Source organism: Buceros rhinoceros, unplaced genomic scaffold (assembly GCF_000710305.1).
Source record: "Buceros rhinoceros silvestris isolate BGI_N320 unplaced genomic scaffold, ASM71030v1 scaffold13702, whole genome shotgun sequence".
NCBI lineage: Eukaryota > Metazoa > Chordata > Aves > Bucerotiformes > Bucerotidae > Buceros > Buceros rhinoceros.
This window is the reverse complement of record NW_010398384.1, coordinates 9176-18926: the sequence shown is the minus strand read 5'-3', so window position 1 is coordinate 18926 and position 9751 is coordinate 9176. Positions and strand designations below refer to the sequence as shown.

The 9751-nt window shown below is 39.4% G+C and overlaps 1 protein-coding gene across 1 annotated transcript in view; it reads left to right on the top strand.

Annotated features, from left to right (window-relative positions):
• Positions 1–8923, top strand: part of LOC104488974 (ecto-NOX disulfide-thiol exchanger 1) — a gene marked incomplete at both ends in the record, with an annotated part of 19586 nt that extends 10663 nt beyond the window's left edge. The window contains one exon of the mRNA XM_010131083.1: positions 8711–8923. Coding sequence (XP_010129385.1) covers positions 8711–8923 — 213 coding nt within the window. The remainder of the gene's footprint in view (positions 1–8710) is intronic.
• Between the last annotated feature and the right edge of the window lie 828 nt (positions 8924–9751).

Here is a 9751-nt window from a genome sequence, read left to right as displayed (position 1 = left end):
TCTTTCCCTTTTCCTCCTTCCCTTTTCCTCCTTCCCTTTTCCTCCTTCCCTTTTCCTCTTTTCCTTTTCCTTTTTCTCTTTTCCTTTTTTTCCTTTTCCTTTCCCTTTCCTTTTCCTTTTCCTGGTTTTTTCTCTAGTAAGTTCTTCAGGGTCCTGCAAATGAAATCCTTGATAACTTTTTCCTCATTGTCAGTTTGGGCATTTTTTCCTGCTGCCTTCATGTTGCTTGCCGCAAGTGTATTCACTTTTACTTTCTCTAAATGCCTGTGATATTGTTCCTCTCCCTATCCACCCATTGTGCTTTATTATTGCCACTTTTCACTACGTGGCAGTGACAAATTGCCAGTATCTTGGGTATAGGTCTCATGGATTTGAGCATGTAGCTCTAAAAATATAGGCCTACCTAGTAAATTGCATTGATTAAACATTTTTTGAGCTGCTCTGCACTGATGATTTGCTGGTGATGTTCTCTGCTGGTCACAGCCAAAGCCAAAAGGAGGAGAAGCCAAGGAGATGATAGGTCATAAAAGAGATTTCCTGCACTGGAAAGATGACTTCTCACAAAATATTTTATTTAAATTTATTTCATGAACTCCCATGAGAGAGTCCCGCTCTTTACGAGTCCAACACATAGAAGGAAGAAGAGACCCGAGCCTGAATTATCAAAATGAAATGATCTCCAGCATTCAAACAAGATGGATAACATGAGGAAGAACATGAACTCCTCATATCAGGGCTATGCTGATCAGCTTTCCATTTGTGACACACATTTAAGGTTTGCAAGCTGGTTGGGAAAAAATTAAAACGCTGTGTAATTTTACATGACAAGTTAATTTTGTTTGGTGGTTGGTTGTTTTTTGACCTTGCACACCACTAAAGTAGATCTGAAGGGAAAAAGCAGAATAAAAAATAGGTGCCATTTGTTTCAAATGATAAAGTAAAATTTCACATTTTCAAAAGGTACTCTTCAAATCTACTTTATAATCCAAATATTCCAAGATTGGTCATTATGTTGCAAATAGTTTCATCAAAACATTGTCTGATTGCCACTGAGTAAGGTAACAGCTAAGCGTAACTCGGGTTAATGAAACTTTTGGCCTCCTTTCTGACACACTCCTGCCTTAGGTAAAACTCTCTGTTCCATTGAGCTAATATCTCAATAAATTCATAGAGGTGAATTCTGGAAAAAACAATGTCTTTTACAGTGAAGTGTAAATGTGAACTGCCTCCTTAAATAGCCTTTGAGAATAAACCCTGTGTTCTTGTTCTGACAAAACCAGCAGACTATTGTGTCTTCTGCTATTAACATTACAAAAAGACCTTCTTGTCTTCTGTTTCCTGGCAGCATCCTGCTTGGTGTATGTCTCTGAGATTTTAATTCCTCTGTATTAAATCAGATGCGTTGTTACTGCACAGGGAGATGTGTCAATAGATATTTAGGATCAAATCTGCATACTCTGACATCTGTTTTCCTGGGTGCTTTAATAAACAGCTGAGTAATGTGGTGCCCAGAACATAACACAACTGGAGATGGGCTGAACTTTTTATCCTTAAGTGGAACATCGCTCTGTCAGGTGCATTGAAAGAAAACATTTTAATCTGTTTGCATATGACATTTGTGTTTTAAAGCGGAATTTCAAGCATTATGGTTTTCTTAATTCAAGCATATCTGTACCTAATGGTATCATCTTCAGAAACTACTTCTTGCAAATAAGCTCCTTTAAAATACCACATCTGTCTTATTTGCTGCAGGTAACTAAATAGTTCCACCATCTAACAGAGATATCTCTTTATATCTGACTATCTTTTTTTAAAAGTATTTTGAGCAAAGGAGTCATAAGCATCTTCAAGCTACTTTCAATGCCCTGGAATTTACTTCCCTTTTAAATACAGTATTTCTCTATGAGCACAGGAAAGTTATTAATGTGGTCTTACATATTAAAAAATATAATTTGAAAAATTGAGAAGCTGCTTCTTAGCCAGACACTGTATTATCCCCTGAAGAGAGAACAGATTGGAAATTTAAATAAATAGATGGCAGTTACAGTAGAATGAACTAACTGGGGATGCATCTTGTGCAAGATTCAGGTAATGTCAAGCCTGACAGTCTCAATCCTTGCACATCGTTTGAAATATAAACAACATTTAATTGCTGGGAAACAGGATATTTCACTGAGAAGAAAACCACGCTGCTTTCATTATCACTCTGCACTTGAGAGCCAGACTTGTGGAGCACTGCAGGAGTGGTGCAGTTATCCAGACAGGCAACACTCCTGCAGAAAGGATCGAATTCAGTGCAGGGCTACGTCAGAATGGGAGGCAAAGCTGAGATCCTCTGAATAAATCCTATGAATGCCAGGTTTAATTGCTGCTGAAAGACTCCAGACCTTTTTTTAGCACAGTCTTCTTTTAGCACAATCTTTTCTTATTAGTAGTAAATCAGGGCAAAGCCCTACAACAGACATGTTTCGATGCTTTAGCGTCAAATCTGTTCAATCACCCTTTCCGTTTCTAGATCATCATTTTCTCCTTCCTTCTTCCATATGCTGCTGACATCTGCTGTGACACAATACATCTGGCTCTGAGCGCCTTGCACAGGGGCTGTGAGCAGGCATGGTGCGAGGGCACTTTTTTATGCTGGCAGAAGAGCGTAAGGTGGATTCAGCTATCGGCAACCTGGTAACCCAATTCCCTGGGCACCTCCCAACGAAACCCTGCAATAAGTACATTCACTGTTAAGTGTACTATTAAAAGTGTCCTCCATCACCTAATCTGTATTGTATCAATGCAAATTTTAAAGTTTTAATATAAACCCACTTGATTAAATGTACTGCACTGCAAAATTACTCAAGTTAATTACTATGAACGGGGAAATTGCAGCTCACCAATCTGAAAGTTTGTCGTGTGATTTTTGAGAAGCAGGGAGGAAACTCAATACCCTCATAATTGCTTTTTATTGGAAATAATGGCATCAGTAGGAAAAGATAATGGATTTCTGCATCTCACATGAAACACCCACCTCTGGAAGAATTTTGTATGATTTAATTTGGAAGAAAGTGTTTGATGATACAGGGGTGAGAGTATACCTTTTAAGATCTATTTTAGTGAATGCATTTGCATATTTTTATCAAATCTAGTTTCAGTTAGTCATTTATTACATAACTGGAAAAGTTTCTTGGTTATAGCATACAGTTAAGGCTATTTAAGAAATAGTAAGTTGGATATTAATCATTCTTTAAAAGAACCCTTTGGCAGCAAGAATTTATATTCCTTGATTCTCACTTATTAGGCAGTGCCATTGGGTTAAAAATGTTATTAATCCCAGAAGTGCCAGACTGATGTGTGTGTTGCATGGCACAATTATATAAGGTGTTTGAGCAAGGAAAAAAGAAGGTGAGGGTAGTACACTGAAGAGTTGTGTTTCTAGGTCAGTGGAAGGCACTCCGTGCTCCTAAGCCAAGAAAAAAATAGGTTGTCATTGTGACACCAAAAGTGGTGCCTGCAAATTGTTCCTGACACACAGGGGAGCTGGGCTGAACCTGCTGGTGAGAGAGGTTAGTAAACCTTTTCCTTGACCTGATTCACCCACAACAGTCACCCACTGCGATTTATTGTTTTTCATACTGAATTCAGTCTTTGCACTTTAGAAATCTAGTCTACTAAATTATTAAATCGGGAGCTGGATTAAGAGTAACCTTGGCCATATATTCTCCCCTGGCTGCAGTTATATGTAGCGAAGAAGTTTGCATCCCCAAGTGGCCTCTTCCACCTTCCTGTAATAGCTGAACTGGGCTTAGTTTGAGAGAACAGAACTGGAGTGTGATCAACTGTGCAGCTCCACAGACCTGAGGGCAGTGTAACCATGAACGAAGGGGTACTCCTGAGCAGGTGGGGATGAGGCAGGAGACTCAACGTCTTCCTATGGCACAGCTGCAGGTGACAGAGCACAGGCTGTCAATCAGAGGCAAATAGATGGGCCATATCCCAGGACTCTCGTCCCCTTTCTACATGCCCTGCAGCACAGTCATTCTCAGCGCTCAGAAGACGACCTTTAAGGGCTATTTGTTAACCGGATTTCTACTGGTCAGGGCAGAACTTAGCATAAGAGCACACCTGCGCCTTCCCATGTTACAGAAGGGCCGAAGAAAAATGAGATCATTAATGCACCCCAAAACATACACAGCCAGCACAGGAGCTTTCTAGGTGTAGTCATTAGGATAAATAACAGCTCTGGCTTTTCAGCTTCTCCTTGCAAGCCTAGGAGATTGCATTAGGAGAGCAAGATTAGAGGCAAGATACAGGATGTGCTGACTCTGGACAACACCATGGCCCATGGAACAACATAGAAAGATTGCTGTGATTTAGACAGGCTCCAAGTGTTGTGTGAATTATCTCAGATACTTTTCAAACATTTGAGAAATCCCAGGATTGGGAAGGCTAAAAGGAACCATAGCCCAGTGTTTTATCCTAGCTAGGATAAAAGTCCAGCATACAATGTATTGAAATATGGAAGTGTAAAGTTACTTGAATTTGCAATAGATCTGTAAATGTAAAAACGACAATATTAAGAATGTTTGAATGCCTGGCCTCAGAGTGGTGGATCAGTCTCTCTCCCTTCTAATGGCTAATGTCTTTGACACCATCACCCAAGTTGTGAAAGCACCTTATGGAGGTGCTTAACATTGAGAGGTAAATTTTCATAACATTTCAGATTACTCTGAGCTGGATTCTGCCCTGTGTTACACCAGGGAAACTCCGTAAAGTGGAATTAAAATCTCTGTTCCAACGCTTTTTCCCCAGTATACAATTTAGTAGCAGTTCTCATCATAGCTTTTGCTATTAAAAAGTTTATTCCAGTTGGGAACGTCAAAGAATTACAAGCAGAAAAATACAAAATATTTTACGATTGTTCCTTTTTTTTTTTCATGGAAATATCCCAGTTGGCAATTTCCCAGGCAGCTCTAGGGATGCATTTTCTTCTCTTTATATTTCATTTCATCTAAGTTGTGGACTAGGATTTAAGTGCCAGAAATCTTCAGTTTATATAAGAGGAATTTGAAATATCTTATCTCTAGAGGCCTATGATTGAGTCTAGCAGCACCTGGAAATCTCTATCGACTGACACCCAGCAAGCCATCCTCAATAGATGGGTAATATTAAAATGACACAGCATGCATCACAGCTTGTAGTGTAACTGAAAACACAGCACAGGTACACAAATGCTGGGTAGGTGTTCTGTTAACTGGTGCACTTGTGTAGTGGTTGGGATTACTCTAACCAAATGGAGATGTCTGTTGTTGAGATGTCTGTATAAGAGCAGGTCACCCCAGGCTCCCTTCATAGCTGCTTGAGGGAAGCAGGCACCTCTGGGGCACAGTTCACCTCATCCTCAAATAGACAGCTAAAACAGGACTGGTGAACCCTGTCTGACAAATGTCCATCTCTTTCCATTGACTTTACTGCGACCCTGGGGTTACTTAAAATAGATGTTGACATGAAAAAGATGAACCCAATCTTATTTGCTTAAAAGATGCTGTAGCTTGGAGAAAAAGAGGTTTAAATGAGAGAAATAATTTGCTGCGTGCTCATTTTAAAAGAACAATTACATATGGGAGCATGTCTTGTATAAAGGAATTTATTTTAAGAGTATATTTTTAAACAGTGGATATTTACGTCCATCCTAATGCAAGGGAATAATTTTCAACAGAATTAGAAGTTTTGTTTTATATTTTAATGAATAGCTGCAATCATAGGGCAGTTCATGCTCTGCTTACATTAGATTCCATTGCTGCATTTCTTCTACTATTTATCTACTAAATAAAAATAAATAATGGGGTATAAAAACCTGATTTTCTAAGCAAGCCTCTGATTGCTCAGAAGGAGCCACTGCATTCTGGATGGAGAAAATTAATTCACAGTTAGTTACCTTATGCCAATCACTGAATAGTCAACTCAAGAATATAAAGAATAGAAATAAATGGAGGTGAAATAAGGAAATTTTAAAACTGTAGAGAAAAGATTTTATTAACTAATGTGCTCCTGTTGTGCATATATTACCCTCTAGCATTTTTTAATGTATCTTCTAATTATGTAATCATTGAGGACGCTGATGTTTACCAATGAAAGGATTTTCTTCCTGCTAGTGCAGTCATGAATTAACTATAACAGCCCCACAGACCTCTGCAGCTCCCTGGAAATGTAGTACATTGAAAACAGGTTTTCAGCATGTCCTTTTAAATGGGTTGAATGTATGTGGCAGAAGGATGACATGTTTGTGAACATCCCTTACAGACACCAACTGTGCCAAATAATCACAAAACAAGGGGAGAGGTGTTTTAATTTCATATAGATGCTATAGCAAAACAACATACAGATGTGTACTGGGGATAGATTAAAGCAAGAAAAAGGGATGGTGTTTCTGTGCACCTGATTTTCCTCATGCACCTCCATGAAACATTTTTGCTCAGTTCTGCACACCGATTCTTCATAGGTCACCTCTTCATAGGTGTACCTCTTTAGAGGTGTTTCTGTGTATCTTTTCTTCCAACTTTTTAGTTCATGTCTTGACCTAGATTGAATGGGATAATTTACTCTAAGTGGTACTTAAGTGTTGGCAGATAAATTGCGTGTGATGATATAGATAATGATGTCTACAAGGAAAAAACAGGAATTCAGTTGTAGTTACTCCCTACTATCCGCCACCTCCTTGGGTTAACAGGCTGGTGACAGCCACAGTGACCTGACTGTACAGACTGCTGGAATTTGCGTGCCAACATTGCCAGAAGCCATTACAGGTTATTCTTATTGACTCCTGTAATTATAATAAACATTATGTTCCAGGGATGAGGTTTTGGCTGTAGTGGATCCATGATATCCAGCTCCCATGCATTTCGGCAGGCTGAAGATTATGCCCGAACTTTTTGGAGAGTCTTATCCTAGTGTTTTCTTGCAATGAAAAGGCTTTGCATGAGTCTTGTTTACATATGGCTTTTCTGATGCCCGTATTCAGCCAACCTCACTCATTGAAGACACTTAATACCTATCTGCCGCATTTGTATCCAGCAAAGCTTGTAAGTGGAGTCTAATCCAAGGGGACAACATGGAGAAAAAAGAAAAAGATGCCCATCTGATTCTTCCTTCCCAGAGACAATTACTTAATGAATTATGATAATGAATCACATGTTAATGTAAAGTCGTAACAGATACATCACCACACAAAGGGAGTGTGTTATGGTGCTCTTATTTTGCAAATTTTTTTGCAGGTGTCTTGGGTGAACATGCCTATCCAGCTGTGGAGAGCAAATCCTATTGCTGTAGCTGAAAGCATGTTTCAATTAATAAGATGCTGAAGATCAGGCAGTGCAATATCTGTTCTTCACAGGCTGTGGGCACAGAGCGTGTCACTAGTCATCTCTGTACTTTAGGCTCCCCACCTTTTAGGGAAATGATTACTGATCCAGAATAAAAGTCAAAATAATCACTTAAGAATTAGTATTTAATTATTCTTTGTATATGGAAAGCAGAGGCTTGCGAACTATGTCCCACATTTCTGTATCCTGTAACACAGTTGGTTGTTTTCAATATTTTCCAATTGTCATTTTAGGTGTCTCTTGGTTATAACTATTCTACTTCTCCCCACCATAACTGTACACCTTCTCCTGTAGAAAGGTTTACCCATCATCTAAAATATATATAAAGAAGTCTATCCAATAAGGACTAGATGAGATGCTTAAAATGATTTGTGGGGAAACAAAAGTTTTATAGAATAAAAATCCCAGGGAAAAAATGAGATGGAATTGAACAAAAATGTTTCCACAGGAAGACACTCTTTTGTAATAACATTTTCTTGCTGTTCAGCCTACATGGGGCTTAAAAAGAAATGTCTACACTTAATCCTCATGAAGCCAGAAGTGTAATGGATGCTTCACTAAGAGACTTCTGAGGAAGCTGAAAGCACTGTCAGAGGAAAGATTGCTTGGGGAGGGAATACATAAAATCTAACCACCAGTTTTGCTGATCTTTCTGCAGAGAAATAGAGCTTTAGTTACCTGAATGGTAAACATAAATGTGTAATCCAGATATTTGTCTGAATTCATCTGAAATCCTTAAAAAAAAAAATGTAAAACGAAACACAGACAAATAATACAAAACAGACACATCACCTGTTCAAAGCAGTTCCTCATAATTAATCCGTGCTTTGAGGAGGGATTGTTGAGCCTCGTCATTGTTCATTAATTAAGAATGTGATGTTAGTGAAATCTGTTGACACAAGTACAGCTGAGAACAAGATCCAAGAGGGAGCTTTCGGCCAAGCAGGTTTACTGGACACATTTCATTTCCTCAGTGGGTCCAGTAACACAGAGGTCTTCCCAGTCCTGCTGCAAGGTCATTCCAAGTGACTGAACAGCTTAAGGGAGACATTGTGAAAACAAGGAGTCAGGCCACAGGGAAAGGCGTGTGTGTGTGTGTACTTTTTGTTGTGAGAAAGCTATTAAAATAAGCAGAAGACAAGTCTTGAAGGAAGATTTATGTAGCTTCACATGGCAGTATGGGCTTCCTGCATCTGATAGAACGAAGGACCCAAAAGTTGCCCAAAATGATATACTGCAAGCAGGATTTATGGTGATTTTAATGTGACACGGAGCAGAAAATGTGTTCTCAGCAGGATATTTATGCCTGCAATTTAAAACCTGTGCTTTGATTGTTCTAGATGATAGCAAGTTTTCAGAGGCCATCACAGTGCTGCTTACCTGGATTGAGCGAGGTGAGGTGAATCGTCGCTCTGCAAACCAGTTTTATTCGATGGTGCAGTCAGCCAACAGCCACGTCCGCCGGCTCATGAACGAAAAGGCTGCTCATGAGCAAGAAATGGAGCAAGCCAAGGAGACTTTTAAAAATGCCTTAACAGGGATCCTCACTCAATGTAAGTAATTCTTTTTTGTCCAGTGTTTTTGTAGTGATGGTGGTGGTGGTGGTAGTGGTTTTTTATCATTTTGTTTGTTTGTTTGGGGGTAAGTAGTTGCAATGCAGTCATATTCTACTTCATATCCTATTCCATACCCTATGGCAATGTGGAGGAACAAGGACCCTTCCTAAGAGCTTATTTCTCAAGGTGAGCAAAGTTTCAGTAGTTTTTTTATTAATAGATGAAGATGTGCTCTATGCATAATGTCTACTGTTGCATAGACATAACGCTTCAGGAACGGACCAGACAGAAGCCTCCCTGCTCTGAGGAAAGATCATGCTTTTCTGGAGAGAAGTGATACATAGCCTGTGCAATGCAGCTAGATAACTAGGCCAGTTACAGAGTAGAGAGCAATTAGGTTATACCTTAAGCCTGGTTTAGGTAAAAGCAGGTAGGATTCAGCAACTTTTAAGGATATATTCACAATATATGGGCCACACCCACAGTAGAACGTAATAAATTGCTGCTGGAAATGGGACTGCTTGGCTGATAGAATGCCAGTATTAATTTGGCAGATAAACTGCCTTAAATATTTAGTGCTGGCAGCTATTTCCTTAGCACAGAAATATAATCAATGAAGTTACCTTAATGAGGTTCCCTCATAAAATAAAAATCGGAATAATTGCCTAGAAGCGTTCTTCAAAGGGAAGGGAGGAGAGGAGAGGAGAGGAGAGGAGAGGAGAGGAGAGGGAAAGGAGAGGAGAGGGAAAGGAGAGGGAAAGGAGAGGGAAAGGAGAGGAAACAGGGGAAAGAAAACCAACCTCGCTGTGGCTGGGTTTTAACATA